The sequence below is a fragment of the Scyliorhinus torazame genome, chromosome 18 (assembly GCF_047496885.1).
Source record: "Scyliorhinus torazame isolate Kashiwa2021f chromosome 18, sScyTor2.1, whole genome shotgun sequence".
In the NCBI taxonomy this organism is placed as follows: domain Eukaryota; kingdom Metazoa; phylum Chordata; class Chondrichthyes; order Carcharhiniformes; family Scyliorhinidae; genus Scyliorhinus; species Scyliorhinus torazame.
In genome coordinates this window covers 7984687-8003024 of record NC_092724.1, presented here as the reverse complement: position 1 = coordinate 8003024, position 18338 = coordinate 7984687, and the positions used below count along the sequence as shown (strand labels likewise).

The 18338-nt window shown below is 50.7% G+C and overlaps 1 protein-coding gene across 2 annotated transcripts in view; it reads right to left on the bottom strand.

Moving 5' to 3' along the window:
• Positions 1 to 18338, bottom strand: part of LOC140394922 (transducin-like enhancer protein 4) — a 171242-nt gene that overhangs the window by 31256 nt on the left and 121648 nt on the right. For both annotated transcript variants that reach the window (XM_072482112.1, XM_072482113.1), the window contains 6 exons: positions 16438 to 16542; positions 6611 to 6664; positions 3820 to 3990; positions 3223 to 3352; positions 2013 to 2188; positions 807 to 883 (listed from right to left, as the gene is read on the bottom strand). In XM_072482112.1, coding sequence (XP_072338213.1) covers positions 807 to 883; positions 2013 to 2188; positions 3223 to 3352; positions 3820 to 3990; positions 6611 to 6664; positions 16438 to 16542 — 713 coding nt within the window. The remainder of the gene's footprint in view (positions 1 to 806; positions 884 to 2012; positions 2189 to 3222; positions 3353 to 3819; positions 3991 to 6610; positions 6665 to 16437; positions 16543 to 18338) is intronic.

The window sequence follows — 18338 nt, the reverse complement described above, 5'->3', positions numbered from 1 at the left end:
TTTAAATGCAATTAATAAATCTGGAATTGAAAGCCAGTCACCATGAAACTATCATCGACTGTTGTCAAAATTCATTTGGTTCAGAGGTTCACTAATGTCCGGCAGGGAAGGAAATCTGCCGTCCTGACCCAGTCTGGCCGGCATGTGACCCCAGACCCACAGCAATCTGGTTGATTTTTAATTTCCCTCTGCATCGGAGGGCAGAGCAAGTAACTCAGTTCAGGGACAATTACAAATGGGCAATAAATGCTGGCATTGCCAGCGACATCCACACCCCCATGAAAGAATAAATAAATAATCCTATACTGCCTCACTCTTCCATCACTCCTGAGCAATATTAGCTTCGGACTCTCTAACTCTTGCCTCCCAACCCTCGACACCTCCAATTAAAAATGCTTCACGCCTCCCCATCCCGGAAATGTTCCCTCCATTAATTCCGGCACCCTCCCTTCACACGCTACCATCGATGGCCGTGACTTCAATATCAAAGTCACAGGCTGTGAAGTGTTCGACCCACAGCCCTCCAGCTCCCTCTCCTTCATCATCACAATTGCCTCAAAACCCCCTTTATTGTAATAATAACAAAGGTTGATCAATTTTTGTTGGTTTGTTGGGCAAGGATGCAAAGGGCTGCAGAGTCAAGATGGGTAGATGGAATTGTGCCATTGGCGGAACAGAGCCACAGCAGTTCAATGACCGACACACATTCCTATATTTACGCAAATCAAGTTCAATTCAAGCTCAAAGCCACATTTTGGGCAAAAGGTACTCGGACTGGATTGTACTTTCATTCTCATGGTACTTACGGTTTTCCCGCGGTTGCTGCCGATAAGCTCCCCGGGAGTCCTGGACCTCGTTTGTGAGAGTGAGGTTCGAAACCAGCCTAGGCGATTCGAAAAATGGTGTTAAGGCAAGAGAGTAAAATAGGCGAGAGAGTAAATAGGTGAGAGCAAAAGGTTTCATTGACAAAATAAATGATTGCAACTCTGCTGTGTGTGTGACCAATAACCTCAGGAGTGGTTGACGATGGGAACTCGGGTCAGCACGGTGGCACAGTGGTTAGCACTGCTGCCTCATGGCGCCGAGATCCCAGGTTTGATCCCGGCCCCGGGTCACTGTGCGTGTGGAGTTTGCACATTCTCCCCGTGTCTGCATGGGTCTCACCCCAACAAATCAAATATATGTTCAGGGTAGGTGGATTGGCCGCGCTAAATTGCCCCTTAATTGGAAACAAACTAAATTGGGTACTCTAAATTTTAAAAAGAATTTAGCGTTAATTAACACTCTTACTCAAGGGACCTCAACTGGGCTGGTGAAGGAAGTGATTCCTTCAGAATAGTAATGATGAGCATTTTATATTTGTAACCCATGAGAGGGGCATATCAAAGAAGTTCAGGAGGCTCCATTTAAAGTTTTGAAAGCCAGGCTCCCATTCACTTGCATATCTCAATGTCTGATAATACAGAGCTTTGGTTTCCAGATTTGTGATTCAGACAATGGTCCGTTTCAAATGTCCAGGCCACAATACTCCAAGGATAACTCAGTATCTAAGAAACAGCAGCCCAAGTAGGACCAAGGCCTTGGGGAGCTTGACGTCAACACTGACGCCCAACGTGGTTACAGCACTAAAGACAAGCCACAAACTTCAAACAAAACAAAAAAAACATTTATTGGGCCTCAATCCTCGGGACATGAATATTCCCCCCTCCCTTTCTTCTCCTGGTGTTGCTTTTTAGGTTGTCAACGCTGGGTGGGATTTTCCACCTCGGCCTTCCCCCAGCGTGGTTTGCGACGCCAGCGATGGCGGCCCACCTTGGCCGGCAGCAGGATCTGACAGTCCCGCCGCTGTCAATGGTGTTATCCGTTGTTCACGCCCCTCTGCCGCCGGGGAGGACCGGAAGACCCCACAGGCGACAACAGATGGAAAATCACGTCCCCCGTTCTCTCCCCCCCCCCCCCCCCCCCCCCATGTCTTTTAAGACCTGTTGGGCAACACAAAATGCACGGCTTACCACGGACGAGCGTCCAAACGTGGAGGCAGAGGCTCCGCCGTTGAGTTGAGGGGAAGCAAAGTGTAACCCCGCGTAGGTATTGGCCCCAGCAATCCCACCATTGACTGCGGTGTGGACCATGCCGAACGGGACAGGGAAGGCACCCTGTACAGACAGGGGTGTTTTTAAACCTAAAGCTGAAGGGAGAGAGCACCAAATTAGTTAGGTACAGTCACCACAGCCAAGTGCACAATTTGTGCTAACCTTTGATTTGATTCTGAACATTATAACACAACAGCAAACAACAAGAATGTGCTTTTTTTATAGAACTATTGGACGATTTAAAAAGACATTAATCTGTTCCTGACAAATCTACTTCCGTTTAATTGTTTATCTTCAAGAGCACAAGCAACAAAAAGAGTTTGTCATATGGTCCCTCGGAGCCAAATCAGCCATTCATTTAGCCCGTCAATCAACTCCACTTTCAGACCCGATCCCCTCCAGTTCCCCCGAGAGATGTTTGAAACAAGGCAGTTCTCGGTCCCACACCATGAGCAGAGATATGCAGCAGGGGGAAAGAACTCTGAACAATTCCATGTTCCTACGCAATGGACCAATGCAATCAACCGTGCAGCTCTTTTGAAAAGCCAGCACAGGAATGGCAGGCTGAATGTTGAGCACCATGGGAGAGTAAGAACGTGTCTTAACATGTCGGTCATGCGAACAGCTTTGTAGAACCGCCGTGCAGTGCAATTCAGATTCACTTCTCACTTCGCTCTGGATTCGAGCATGGGGGAAAAGGTGCAATCATTGGTCAAAGGGGAAAATAGTTACCAAATGGAGGGGCCCAGGCCAACGTTCTCTCCAGGTTGCAATCGGGCACTTTCCACACGAGACAAACTGACCGCGTAAAAGCAGCCGCCCCTTTAAGATGTGCATATGCGCGATAATCTCAAAGTGACCAGGCCGCGGACAGAGAAGGGGATTTGGAGGCAATTAATGGGAGGAAAGTGATGATGAGTTGCTAAAACGAAAGGGGCAGAGATTTGGAGGCTGGGTCCTCAACCTCCAATTCGTGCGAGAGGAGCACAACAAAGCCCTTTAAACATCATTGGAAGCTCGTAGATTGCACAATCGGAAAACAAATACTTAAAAAATGTGTGGGCATCATAATGCAACAATAGGCACATCATCAATAAATAACAAAAAGTTCAGGTCAAGGTCACATTACCTAAAGGATCAGTGCCCGCTTTGCTGGAGGTGGGACAGAGCTGTGATGTACCACTGGTGCCAGGGGTCGCGGAATCGCTCCTTGATGATGATATATTCGACTTAAGACCAGGTGTATTGGTTTTCTCATTCTGCCAACAGGAACGGAAATATTAGTTCGACAGTTTTTTCAATCGAAGGTCGTCTTTATTTTACACTAATCATGACCTTGGCGCCTGCCCCACGCCAGGACCTTTGAGAATAGGCCTTCTTTTCAGCTGGATTCTGGGAGAATGGGTTCCGTCTTTGCTGTTAAATCGGGATTCAGTTGACTGGAGAATCCAGAGAGCGTAGTGGCGGGGCACAGGCTCGAGGGTCAGCGGCACGAGAGGGGGCGGGGGGTCCCATGACGATAGGGGGAAAAGGGAAGAAAGGAAAGAGGAAAGAAAAAAAGGAAAAGGAAAGAGAGCCAGAGTGACAATTGGGGGGGGGGGGGGGGGGGGGGGGGGATACTTTCAGTTGAGCCACTAACACATTCCAGGTGAACCTTTGGTCATTTTAATTCAGCGCCCCAGAGGATGTGGCAAATGAAGAGATAGAAAAGGGAAGAGGTGCTTACCGCAACTGGGTCTTTACTCTTGAGAGGCGGCGGGGGAGGGGGCGGAGGAGTGCTACTGGTGGAAACCAAGGAGGTGGGACTATTCCCTTGGTTCTTCCTCCTCACGTGCAGTTTGTCTAATCCGTTTTCATGTGCTGCTTGCGAAGGACTGCTGTACGGTGATGAAGGTTCCTGCAACAGGAAACACCACACTGTTAGCCCACTGTAAGAGGCAAGAGAACCCGATTTTCAACAAGTACCGCCAATCTCCAGTCTGTACTGACTGGTTTGAACTTCACCAGTGGTAGGAGTATCATTGCAGCTGGACGCTGTTTAGCACAGGGCTAAATCGCTGGCTTTGAAAGCAGACGAAGGCAGGCCAGTAACACGGTTCAATTCCCGTACCGGCCTCCCCGACCAGGCGCCGGAATGTGGCGACGAGGGACTTTTCACAGTAACTTCATTTGAAGCCTACTTGTGACAATAAGCGATTTTCATTTCATTTCACTTTGGGGAGGGGGGTAGGGGGACAATAAAGTGCAGGGGCTCTCTCATTTTTGACCATAACCTTTACTTCCCAGGATACACAGCTAATGGGTGGACAAAATGTACCAGGGTCACATGGAGACCAGCGCATAGCAGCAGGACTACAAGGAACGAAGGAATTTCGCAACGGGGCCTCCTGCAGTTTATTACACCTGGGGGGATTTTGGCCTGGGGTTGGTGGTGAGTGGGATTTGGCTCCTTGGGGATTCCTGATACAAGATCCCAATGTTTGGCAGCACCAAGGGTGGCAGTTGAAAAGCATCGCCTTATGCCCAGCTTCAGTTTGCAGTCCCGCCCAGATGAAGCCAACTTACTCTCGGCCCAAAGCCAGTTTCAGGCTTCAACAGAGGGTTTCTTTTTAAGTCAACAATAAGACCATAAGACATAGGAGCGGAAGTAAGGCCATTCAGCCCATCGAGTCCACTCCACCATTCAATCATGGCAGATTTCAACTCCATTTACCCGCTCTCTCTCCATAGCCCTTAATTCCTCGAGAAATCAAGAATTTATCAACTTCTGTCTTAAAGACACTCAACGTCCCGGCCTCCACCGCCCTCTGTGGCAATGAATTCCACAGACCCACCTCTCTCTGGCTGAAGACATTTCTCCTCATCTCTGTTCTAAAGTGACTCCCTTTTATTCTAAGGCTGTGCCCCCGGGTCCTAGTCTCCCCTGCTAATGGAAACAACTTCCCTACGTCTACCCTATCTAATAGTTACAACTGCAGTCAACAAACATTAGTACGGAGAGCATGTAGAATCAAAACTGGTTTGGGGATTCTTCGGCGATTACTCGCTAACGAATACGATTGTCCACCGAAGAAACTCCGTGTTACTGGCCATGGGTTCAGTGGGTCTTATGTGGCTGAGGGGTCCGATTCTAGAGACACAGCTTCAACCGCACTCTTGTTCCGGGAGGTGGGATGGGTCCTTGCACTCTAGATCGCTGGTGTTCCTTTCTGAGGCTCCGTTTCCGGGCCTCCTCTTGTCAATAGGTGTCCTCGAAGAATTGTGTCCCTTCAATCATGAGATTCCTCCAAGTAGGTCTCTTCTGAGCAAGGGTCTCCCAGGCATTGAAGGCGATGTTGCATTTTGTGAGGTAAGCTTTCAGGGTGTCTTTGAAGCGCTTCCTTTGTCCTCCTTTTGTTTAGAAGCCTCCCTTGAGTTGGGCGAAGAAGATTTGCTTTGGCAGTCGGGACTCTGACATCCCAAGCACATGGCCCGCCCAGTGAATTTGGCTTTGAATGATCGTGACCTCTATGCTGGTGCTCTGGGCTCCTTCAAGGACACTGAAGTTAGTACGCCCGTCCTCCCAAATGATGTATTGGGAAAACAATGAGGCGAAGGAAAAAAACACAAGTCGGGAGGCACAGTGGTTAGCACTGCTGCCTCATAGCGCCAAGGGCCTGGGTTCAATCCCGACCTCGGGTGACTGTGTGGAGTTTGCACCTTCTTCCCGTGTTTGCGTGGGTTTCCTCCGGGTGCTCCAGTTTCCTCCCACAGTCCAAAGATGTGGTCAGATGGACTGGCCATGCTAAATTGCCCCTTGGGTGTCCAAAAATGGGAAGGTTAGGTGGGGTTACGGGGATAGGGTGGTGCCTAAGCAGGGGGCTCTTTCAGAGGCTCGGCGCAGACTCGATGGGCCAAATGGCCTCCTTCCACTCTGTAGGGATACAATGAGTTGATGGTGGGCTAGGAATGGAGTGCCACAAGTTGGGGCAACAGCATTTTGGGATTGACCAGGCCTAGTTTGGGCAGCAAGTAAGGCACTGTATCGAACGGAGACCTTTCTCAGAACAGCAGTGCCACAAAGGGCTGGGCTGCCCAAGAGAAGCAGACTGCATCCTGGGAGCCAACTTGACAACATTAGGCTTTAATAAACACGTTTCCCACAGGAATGAGGCAACTTGGAGCTAGGCTTTGAAAGAAATATGGAAAAATGTCAAAGCTTTTTCATTCATCTTATGAATTGTTCTTTAACTTGTATTAATAGTTGGCAGACGGAGGGGGAAAATTGTAGTCAAAATAAATTAAGGAAAAATATTTTAATGATTTGAGTTTGTTTTTATTGGTAGATTTCCTTCATTGCTCATAGTTAGGATTTCTGATTCATTGCCATTTAATGAACACACAACTCGAGTCACTCAAAGGCCAACTCCAGGACATGAGAGCATTTTAATATTCACATGAAGGACAGATGTGGGCACGGTCGGCTACAGCCAAGCTTTCAAAATGTCAAAACCTGGCCGTACAAACATTTAACTGACCTCGTTGGAAACATCAACCACAAGATTATCATCGCTTTTGTCTTCGTCGCTGTCCTGTTTAAGAGAGAGAGAGAGAAAGAAAATATTTAAACTTCTTGGAAGATGTGCTTGGTTGAAGTCCCTGCCATATTTCTATCATGGGGTGACTGATTAACATTCAGCACATTGTCCAATTCAAAACAGGCCAATAGTTGACCCCAAATCATCGTCGTGAGCAGTGCAATGGCTTTATTCAAATCAAGCTGGTAAGTGTCATGATATGCAGACATGCAGATAATGATATACAGACAGGCAGCTAATGAACACAGTGAACAGGACATGACCAATGAGCAGGCAGGACACTCGGGGGTGGCATCTTACGATAAAAGGCACGAGGCACTCACATTCCGCCTCTTTCCACTGATGAACATCTACAGAGTGAGTCATGGTGTATGTACAGTATCACACCTCCAGCACATGGCTGAGAGCTAGTCCGGTTCAGTCAGACAGAGTAACCACACTTAGGTTAGCAGAGAGTCAAACTCATAGAGAACTGTGCTACTGGTTCAATAAATCAGATTGAACTAACTTCAAGGTCTGGAGTATCTTTTGGTTTCAGCTGCATCCAGTTGCAGCCTGTGTTATCCCAGAGTACATAACACAACAGTAAGTAAGCAAGTGGAAGGTCCCTGGTTTACTCCCTCACCGTGTCATCCAAGGACTGCACTCCTATTTTCGGTCATCAGCGAATGACTCAAGTTTTAAAATACACATTGTGGACTTCTCAAGAAAGGCAGCAGCCCATTTGTGGTCAATGAACCTGCTGGGCACAGTCTTTGTTAAGGCAAATAAGGCCACAGTAGATGCTGATGTTACTTGTAGAAATTTGGTCGTGTGTGTAATTGTCATTTTCAAACGAGGGGGGTAGAAAAAGGGAGGGAGATTTGCGAGTAAAGTATGGATGCCCTATCAGGGCGGTCGTCCAAATAGGTGGAAACACTGGCTGCCCAAATCAATGGATATTTGAATGGCTCAGCTCATGGGTCACGAGGCTGGAAAATCCTGGCCAATAATGTAGCTGCAAAAGGCAGAATTACCAGCAACTCAATACAACCCAAGCAATCAGTGCAAGAGGAAGTGAACACATGGGAGATACGATTAAAAGAATGAAAGGGGAAACAATAGGAAATAAGCAGAGTTTCTAATCTATCAGTTGAATTTACTTATTAGCCTCCCTCATGCAAACTTGACGAGAATTAACAAAGTGCAAACTGTGTCACAACTTACAACTTCAATAATTCTGTACCAAATGCCTTTTCTCCATCCCATCAATTTTGTTTCCTATTGAGTGAGCTCTTATCGTTCCACAACCCCCAACAGCTCACCATAGGGGTGCCCATGTAACTTTTCTTCATGTGCACACCATGGCAGCAGATATCATCGGCCTCATTGACGGGTGACATAATCGGTGAGCCCAATTCAAATCGTGCACACACACACTGGGAATGGGACAGAGTTAACAGGTAACAGGAACCCCAGCATGACTCTGCCCCATTCCTCAGGCAACGGAGGCAAATTTTGCAGCCTCAGATATCAAACCCGCAGCTGTAATGCTCTGCATGACATAGCTACCCTCCAACTTAAATAATCAGGACAAAATGACAGCGTCCCAATCAAACACTTGTGTCAATCCATCACAAACTTACAGTCCTTCGTAGTACTTTCCTTTATCCTTTCACAGGATGCAGACATCACTGCAAGGTCAGCATTTATATTGCTCATCCTGAATTGCCCTCGAGGAGGTGGTGGTGAGCCACCTTCTTGAACCGCTGCAGCCCACATGAGGTTGGTACACCCACTGTGCTGTTAGAGTGTTCCAGGACTTCCAGCCACCGTGAAGGAACGGTGATATATTCCGAGGTGGGGAGGATGTGTGGGTTGAGGGGAACTTGCAGGCAGTGGGTGTTCCCGTGTATCTGCTGCCCTTGTCCTTCTAGGTGGTAGAGGTTACAGATTTGGAAGGTGCTGTTGAGGGAGCCTTGGTGGGTTGCTGCCGGACTTCAATGGTTGCAAAGCACTTTGGGACATTTGGTGGTTGTGATAGGCGCTATATAAATCCAAGTTGTTCCATCTCCTTCCTTAATCCCAATCACAGAAGTGCACGCGCCGTATTGCCAGTGTAAATTGGGTCTTCTTTGCACATCAGCAAGCTCATGGCTTCTTTGAACAGTCTGGCTAACATTGGTCCAGATTTGTGGACAATTTGATGCTTTTACTCCAGCCCCACTGCAGAGTCAGGTCGGAATGTCAAAACTCATTTCACCGAGCCCGGACATGCATCGTGCCAGGCTGGGCTGGATTCAAGAACAACATCCTGAAGTTAAAAACGGCGCATAACCACCCTGGGCTTTCCTTCAAATTTAAACTATGGGGGTGGGGTTTAATCACTTTGGCCAAACTGCAAAGTTTGCAACAGAATCTACAGACGCTAGAATAAGCTCAAAATAAAGGGGCAAAATCAGGTTAAACATTTTCCATTTTAACCCAATGCTGCAGTCTGCAAATTGAGATCCTCAGGAGGTGACAAAGATCGAGCAATTTAATCATGATGCAAGCGATAGCTCGGGCTGAACCCGCAGCAGTGGAGGGATTGATAAGGAGGGAATGGAATATACACGGACAAAAAGGTATGTGACAATAATCAGTGACCATGGTGTTGGAGGCAGTATATTGGCATGAATAGAGAATGGATAGAGAATTGGCTAATGGCTAGAAAGCAGTGAGTGGGGAAAAGGTGTTCTTTTTCCCGGTTGTTGACCCGTAACCAGTTAGATCCCGCAGGGGTCAGTGCTGGGACCGTAACTATTTACAATATATATTAAAGACCCGGAGGAAAGAAGTGAATGTACTGTAGGCAAATTTGCAAGGCGACACAAAAATAGGTGGAAAGGCAAGTTGCGAGAGGGATCCAGACAGTTTGCAAAGAGACACTGATAGGTTATGCAAGTGGGCAAAAGGTTGGCAAATGGAGTATAATGTGGGAAAATGTGAAGTTGTCCATTTTGGAAGGGAGAACAAAAGAACGGAGTCTTATTTAAATAGAGAAAAACTGCAGAAAGCTGCAACACAAAAGGGGGCACTTGTGCACGATACACAGAAAGCTAGCACAGCGGTACAGCAGGTAATCAGGGAGGCGAATGGAATTAAGGGGGTTGGAGTACAAGAGTTGGGAAGTCTTGCTGCAGCTGTACAGAATACTGTAAGACCACATCTGGAGCACTGAGAGTAGTTCTGGTCCTTTGAGGAAAGATATTATTTCATTAGAGAAGGTTCAGGGAAGGTTCATGAAGATGATCCCCGGTATGGAGGGACTGTCTTAGGAGTAAAGGTTGGGATTCTACTCTTTGAGTTTAGAAGAATGATCGCATTGAAACATGTTGGATTATTGAGGGATTTGACAGGATAAATGCGGAGAGGATGTTTCCCCTTTTGGGAGAGTCTCAGACCAGAGGGCAGATTCTCAGAATAAAGGGAGCCAATTTAAGACTGAGATGAGTAGGAATTTCTTCTCGGAGGGTTGAGAGTCTTTGGAACTCCTGGTCACAGAGAGCTGTGGGGGGCTCGTGTATATTTAAGGCTGAGATGGATAGATTCTTGCTCAGTAAGGGGAATCAAGGGTTACAGGGAAAGGGCAGGAAAGTGGAGGTGAGGAACGTCAGATCCTGTTGAATGGCGAAGCGGCTCGAGGGGTGGAACGGAGTACTCCTGATCCGGTTTCTTATGGAATTGGAGAACTCTCTGAAGACAGGGATTTGCAGAGCTTTGGGAGTAGATGGGGGAGCGAGACTAGCGGGGTTACTCTTGCTGAGAGTTGGCGCGCACACAACCAGTCAAACCGCCTCCTTCTGTGTTGTAACTATTGGCTGGTCCGACCTAACAGGAAAGCAGTTGTAGGGAGGAGGGTACATTTCAGGGCATTCCACATTTCCCCAGCAGTGACCCATGTGTGTCCAGCTTTCTTAGAGGAGTTTATAGCACTCTTTACTCACAAGATGGCAGCACAGAACTACTTATTTGCAGCCAGAAAACTGCACAGCGGTGTTTGTATTCATGAGCAGCACCATTAGGCTACTGCAGTAAATACTTTACACCACACACGGGCCGCACTGTGGCTTCACAGCGCCAGGGTCCCAGGTTCGATTCCCCCGCTGGGTCACTGTCTGTGTGGAGTCTGCACGTTCTCCCAGTGTCTGCGTGGGTTTCCTCCGGGTGCTCCGGTTTCCTCCCACAGTCCAAAGACGTGCTGTTAGGTGGATTGGCCATGACAAATTGACATTAGTGACCAAAAAGGTTAGGAGGGGTTGCGGGGGTAGGATGGAAGTGAGGGCTTAAGTGGGTCAGTGCAGACTTGATGGGCCGAATGGCCTCCTCCTGCACTGTATGTTCTTTGTTCTATATGTTCTATTTACATTTAACTTGCACGGTAACATTAGCTGTAGATTTCTCACTGCGCACCCCCACCCCCCCAACCCTCCTCCAATCCCAACTCGCCTGTAAATGTAGACAGGTGTCGGGGGTCACTACTGCCTCACAGCTGAAGCAACATCCTGAGATTGGAGTCCCTCATTTGCCTGTTGTGTGGAGGGACTGGAGAAGACGGACAAGACTTTGTGGTCCTGCCAGAGGTGGGCATGGCTGAAGGCGGGGATTGGAAAATCTGGAGGACGGACAAGAGCCCGTTGACTTTGCGTGGGAACCTTCAGCCCTGCCATCCTGCCCCGTGGGATTATTCTCCTTTGGGCGGAGAAACTTCGGAGATCCAATGGAGACGAGCAGGGAGAGCGGGAACAAAGCAGAAAGTTCTGGGAAAAAACTCAGCAACCCCCCCCCCCACCCTTTGTTTTTAATTTCAGATTTTCAGCATCCACAGTATTTTGCTTTTATTGTCGGGGAGAGGGGGGGGGGGGCTGTAACCAGGGGTTACAGGTTTCAAATAATTGCTGAAAAAGAGCCATGGTGGAAGTGAGGAAAATTGTTTTTCACATTCAAGATTTGACGCACAAGTTTGTAAAAGAGTGGGCGAATCACATTCCTTGAGAACTTTCAAAAAAGGATTTTGGACATGTACTTGAAGACGACCAATTTGCAAGATGGCGGGCGGGAGGAAAGAGATAAAAACACAGGTTGTGGGACTAAATTGGACAGTTCTTTCTAAGAGCCAGCAACAGGCACAATCAGGTAAGTATCCCCGTGCTGCCAAATGATAGGTTTCTCGGTGCTATTTCACACTCTGCCCAATCTCTCATCCAGGCAATTGATATTCCTTTCAGAGCCTAGAGGAAGGGATGGCATAGTACTCAACGTTGAGGGAATTGTAGATTGCCTGCTTCAATCTGTCGCCAACTTGTCTCCACCCAGCTATCCAGATATCTAATTATCACACGCACACACGCGCGCGCACACAGTTTTGAGGTCACAAGACAGCAATCAGGGGCAGCGAGGTCGGACATCAAGGGATGGCTCAAAGTGCACTTTTGAGCGTCATAAATTAGGCCGCCTTTGAAGAATAGTTTCTCTTTTAGCAAAACAAAAGGACTGCGTAAACAGTGGGCAAAGTGCAAATTGGAAACTGTTTGACCATGTGGCAAAGGGGCAGAGGAAAGGGTCCAGAACAGTTCAACGAAATAACGGGCATTACGGCCATTTCTAGCGACGGGGGTTCAAGTAGACAACAGAAAAAAAAGTGATAGTCAAAAAGGACAAGGGCTTGTGGGTGGGGGGCAGCAAAAAGGGACCGTGTCAAATCAGAACGGCCCAGCTTCAGAACGTTCATCTCGTCGGTCCCTCTCCTGGAGGACATTTTCTTATTTTGTCAGGATGTTGAACAAGAAAGTGAATAGATTGTGCTGGGCACGTCAAAGGGCAACATGAGAAACTGAGGCTTTATGGCTTCCCGATGTCACAAATAAAATTATTTTCCATTCATCAGATCGTCGAGTTACCTCACTGTATCTAATCAGTTCAGTGGGGAAAGTCTGTGCTACAGCAGGGCCTGGAGATTTACTTCTCAAATCATGCTGATGGTAATGTATTACCTTATTAAAATGTGACAAATAAATATTGCACCATTTTTATTATCCACTGGAAGCTGTTCAGCTGCAATGCACGGCTGAGATCTTTCTTCGAGTGCACAGGATAGAATGTAAACTGACCACATGGTGGCTAACACCATAATGGAGCAAAGACTTCACTGCTCCAGGTCGGTTAAGATAACCGAGTGTAGGACAATATATTTCAATTCACGTGATGAGAGAGAGAGAGAGAGAGAGAGAGAGAGAGAGAGAGAGAGAGTAGGGAAGCGAGAGAGAGAAAGAGGGGAGAGAGACAGAGAGTGAGAGAGAGGGAAAGAGGGAGGGAGGCAAAGAGAGGGGGAGGAAGAGAGGGAGGAAAGGAGGGAGAGAGAGAGAAGAGAGAGGGGAGGGAGGGAGAGAAGCAAAGAGAGGGGGGAGGAAGAGGGAGGGAGGGAGAAAGTGGAAGGGAAGCAAAGAGAGGGGGAGGGAGGCAAAGAGAGGGGGAGGAAGAGAGGCAGGGAGAGAGAGGAGGGAGGGCGAGGGAGAGAGAAAGGAGGGCGAGGGAGAGGGAAAGGAGGGCGAGGGAGAGGGAAAGGAGGGCGAGGGAGAGGAAAGGAGAGCGAGGGAGAGGGAAAGGAGGGCGAGGAGAGAGAAAGGAGGGCGAGGGAGAGGGAAAGGAGGGCGAGGGAGAGGGAAAGGAGGGCGAGGGAGAGGGAAAGGAGGGCGAGGGAGAGGGAAAGGAGGGCGAGGGGAGAGAGAAAGGAGGGCGAGGGAGAGAGAGAGGAGGGCGAGGAGAGAGAGAGGAGGGCGAGGAGAGAGAGAGAGGAGGCGAGGGAGAGAGAGAGGAGGGCGAGGAGAGAGAGAGGAGGGCGAGGGAGAGAGAGAGGAGGGCGAGGGAGAGAGAGAGGAGGGCGAGGAGAGAGAGAGGAGGGCGAGGGAGAGAGAGAGGAGGGCGAGGGAGAGAGAGAGGAGGGCGAGGGAGAGAGAGAGGAGGGCGGAGGGAGAGAGAGAGGAGGGCGGAGGGAGAGAGAGAGGAGGGCGAGGGAGAGAGAGAGGAGGGCGAGGGGGAGAGAGAGAGGAGGGCGAGGGAGAGAGAGAGGAGGGCGAGGGAGAGAGAGAGGAGGGCGAGGGAGAGAGAGAGGAGGGCGAGGGAGAGAGAGAGGAGGGCGAGGGAGAGAGAGAGGAGGGCGAGGGAGAGAGAGAGGAGGGCGAGGGAGAGAGAGAGGAGGGCGAGGGAGAGAGAGAGGAGGGCGAGGGAGAGAGAGAGGAGGGCGAGGGAGAGAGAGAGGAGGGCGAGGGAGAGAGAGAGGAGGGCGAGGGAGAGAGAGAGGAGGGCGAGGGAGAGAGAGAGGAGGGCGAGGGAGAGAGAGAGGAGGGCGAGGGAGAGAGAGAGGAGGGCGAGGGAGAGAGAGAGGAGGGAGAGAGAGAGGAGGGTGAGGGAGAGAGAGAGGAGGGTGAGGGAGAGAGAGAGGAGGGTGAGGGAGAGAGAGGAGGGTGAGGGAGAGAGAGAGGGTGAGGGAGAGAGAGGGTGAGGGAGAGAGAGGGTGAGGGAGAGAGAGGGTGAGGGAGAGAGAGAGGAGGGTGAGGGAGAGGGAGAGGAGGGTGAGGGAGAGGGAGAGGAGGGTGAGGGAGAGAGAGAGGGTGAGGGAGAGAGAGAGGAGGGTGAGGGAGAGAGAGAGGAGGGTGAGGGAGAGAGAGAGGAGGGTGAGGGAGAGAGAGGAGGGTGAGGGAGAGAGAGAGGAGGGTGAGGGAGAGAGAGAGGAGGGTGAGGGAGAGAGAGAGGAGGGTGAGGGAGAGAGAGAGGAGGATGAGGAGAGAGAGAGGAGGGTGAGGGAGAGAGAGAGGAGGGTGAGGGAGAGAGAGAGGAGGGTGAGGGAGAGAGAGAGGAGGGTGAGGGAGAGAGAGAGGAGGGTGAGGGAGAGAGAGGAGGGTGAGGGAGAGAGAGAGGAGGGTGAGGGAGAGAGAGAGGAGGGTGAGGGAGAGAGAGAGGAGGGTGAGGGAGAGAGAGAGGAGGGTGAGAGAGAGAGAGAGAGGAGGGTGAGGGAGAGAGAGAGGAGGGTGAGGGAGGGAGAGAGGAGGGTGAGGGAGAGAGAGAGGAGGGTGAGGGAGAGAGGAGGGTGAGGGAGAGGGAGAGGAGGGTGAGGGAGAGGAGGGTGAGGGAGAGAGAGAGGAGGGTGAGGGAGAGAGAGAGAGAGAGAGAGAGAGGAGGGTGAGGGAGAGAGAGGAGGGTGAGGGGAGAGAGAGAGGAGGGTGAGGGAGAGAGAGGAGGGTGAGGGAGAGAGAGAGGAGGGTGAGGGAGAGAGAGAGGAGGGTGAGGGAGAGAGAGAGGAGGGTGAGGGAGAGAGAGAGGAGGATGAGGGAGAGAGAGAGGAGGGTGAGGGAGAGAGAGAGGAGGGTGAGGGAGAGAGAGAGGAGGGTGAGGGAGAGAGAGAGGAGGGTGAGGGAGAGAGAGAGGAGGGTGAGGGAGAGAGAGGAGGGTGAGGGAGAGAGAGAGGAGGGTGAGGAGAGAGAGAGGAGGGTGAGGGAGAGAGAGAGGAGGGTGAGGGAGAGAGAGAGGAGGGTGAGAGAGAGAGAGAGAGGAGGGTGAGGGAGAGAGAGAGGAGGGTGAGGGAGGGAGAGAGGAGGGTGAGGGAGAGTGTGAGGAGGGTGAGGGAGAGAGGAGGGTGAGGGAGAGGGAGAGGAGGGTGAGGAGTGGAGGGTGAGGGTGGAGTGTGAGGGTGGTGTGGGAGTGTGTGAGTGTGTGTGTGTGAGTGAGGTGGGTGAGGGTGGTGGGGGGTGGGGTGTGAGTGTGTGAGAGAAGGGTGAGGGAGAGAGAGAGAGGAGGGTGAGGAGAGAGAGAGAGAGATAAAAGGTTTTACTGGTGGATCTTCACCATTCAAAGAGTCACGAGGAGAGTTGAGGAGGTTCTGCAGAAGTGCATCATTCTGGTGAAAGCCTGGTCTGTGGAGCGGTGGTTGGTTGGGACATAGCGTTGAATGAGAGTCAGTGGCTAAATCTGAGGAAAAGCATTTTTACCCCGAGGGCGGTGAGGGTCTGGAATGCACAGCTTGGGAGGGGGGTAGAGGCGGATTGCCTCACACCCTTTAAAAAGTACCTGGACGACCGCTTGGCTGTCACAACATCAAGGCTATGGGCCAAGTGCTGGCAAACGGGATTAGGTGGGCAGGTCAGGTGTCTTCCATGCGTCTGTGCAGACTGAATGGGCCTTTCCTGCACTGTATTATTCTGATTCCCGCCTGGAAGTTCCCCTCCCAGTCTCACACACACCATCCTGACTGTTCCGTCAACGTCGCTGGATCAAAATGCTGAACTGCCTCCCTAACAGCAGGTAGATGTACCTACACCACAGCAGCGGTTCAGGAAGGGAGCTCACCACCACCGCCATCTACTCAAGGGCAATTAGGGATGGGTGATAATTGTCGGCCTAGCCAGCGACCGGCCACATCCCTCAAATGAATAGAAAAATAATAATCATTTGCCTGTGAATTTATGGTTACTTTAAGCTGATTTTGATCCAATTGTTAAAAGTTTAAAAAGTGGAATTTTGTCCACGAGTTTTCTTGTTGGCGTCATTCGGTAACTTCTGTTCTTTTTGTTAGTTGGCCGACATGGGGATCATAACGGACACCATCACCCTCTGGATCCCAGCCCAATCCATGTTGAGGCAAAATTAGAGATTAAAATCCCGGGCTAATTTGGAATGGGGGGTAGGAGAGTGGGGGGGGGTGCAGCGGTGACAGGTCGGAGGAAGACCCAAATACCAAACACAAGACCTACGTAATCGTTGACCGAATCGCGTTCCTCAGTCTTCTTCTTCTTCAGATGGCTGGGGTATTCAGTGGAGTTCCTCGGTTTATCCCCATTGGACGAGTGTACGGAAGTCTGCAAGAGACAAAAAGGGTGGAGGGGGGGGGGTTGAGAAATAAAGGCAATCTGAACAGATTCTGACTGTGATTCACGCAGGCAAAAGGATTTCAGGCCCAGGATTTCCTCGGCATCTCAAACCCCAGGCAACAGCGCAATATTATTTCCAGGGATCGACAGGCAGCGTTTTCAAAGGGTGCAGGCGGAAGATTCCGGAAAGAAACCGATTTGGAATTTCCCCCGCCCCTTCTAATCGTTTTCTGCTTATAAAATTCAAAAAAACTTTTACCGCACAGGAAGAAACCATTCAGCACACCAAACCAACATCAGCTGTTTGCAATGGGTATTCAAGTATTTGCACACTCCTGCATTTCTGCCCCCTCCCTCCATCCCCCCCCCCCCCCCCCCCCCCCCCCAAACACAGCCTTGCTATTTTCTCCAATAAACATTCAATTCCCTTTTGAAAGTTCCTGATTGAATCTGCCTCCACTACTCTTTCAAGTCGTGCATTCCTTCTCCTGAAGGCCTTCACCCATTAAATGTTGGCAGCCTTCCCATACCACAAACATGTTTGCTTTCACACAAGATCGAGGCAACAAGGAGTTTGATTTCCAGCAGAAAATGGGCAGAAACATCTAGGCCCAAAGTATGCTATCAGACCATGGGAGGCATCGCAACAGAGATGGGGGGGCGGAATTCTCCCCCCCCCCCCCCAACGCCGGGTCCCGCCACACCGTCCCAATGCCCGCACGCAATTCTTCTCCCCCCCCCCCCCCAAAAACTGGCACAGCGAGAATCACGGCTGGCCGCTGGGAGAATCGCCGCTCGCCGTTTGCAGCGATTCTCTGGCCCGAATGGGCCGAGCGGCTTGTCCAATACGACGGGTTTCCCGCCGGCGCCGCCCACACCTGAAAATCGCTTATTGTCACAGGTAGGCTTCAAATGAAGTTACTGTGCAAAGCCCCTAGTCGCCACCACATTCCGGCGCCTGTTCGGTGAGGCTGGTATGGGAATTGAACCGTGCTGCTGGCCTGCCTTGGTCTGCTTTAAGAGCCAGCGATTTAGCCCTGTGCTAAACCGGCCCCTATCTGTAAAGAGTTATCATGGCGACTTTCTGCAGAGGTTTAGCGGAGTGACCTAGGCAGGAGAGCATGTTTTATCTGCCCACGCAAGGCCCATCATGGGGCTGAAGCCGCTCGACAGATTCCGTGCCCTCCACCCCCACCTGCCTCACTCTGGCAGTCAGTGCTACACTGATTGTCAGTAGTTTGAAATCAAGAGCTCGGGAATCACTTAGTGCTCCTGAGAGGTCGTGAGACAGCTTCTCACTGCCAATCTCTGCTTGGAGGCCAAAAAAACTAGGCCACAGCCACAGAACAAAACCTTCATTCACGATAAATTAAATGCGCAGTGCTAGTCAGCTTCAGGTGGGGGGGGGGGGGGAAAGAGAGAGAGAGAAAGAGGGGGGTTCCTGCACCCGGGGGCGCCTCAAATGGGGTCTGGCCCGCGATCGGTGCCCACCGATCGGCGGGCCAGCCTCTCTGAAGGAGGACCGCCTTTCCTCTGCCGCCCCGCAAGATCCATCCGACATCTTCTTGCGGGGCGCCCTCGGGGAGGACGGGCGCATGCCCGGGTGACGGCACTTACGCGGCGCCCCGTAAATGACGTGCGCCGCTCCTAGCCCGCCAGGGGTGGGAGAATAGGGGGGCTGGGAGCGGGCTCCAAGCCGGAGTGAAACACTCCGGTTTTCACTCTGGCGTCGACACCTAGACTCCCGATGGGAGAATTGCACCCGGGGTTTCTTCTAGCGCCCA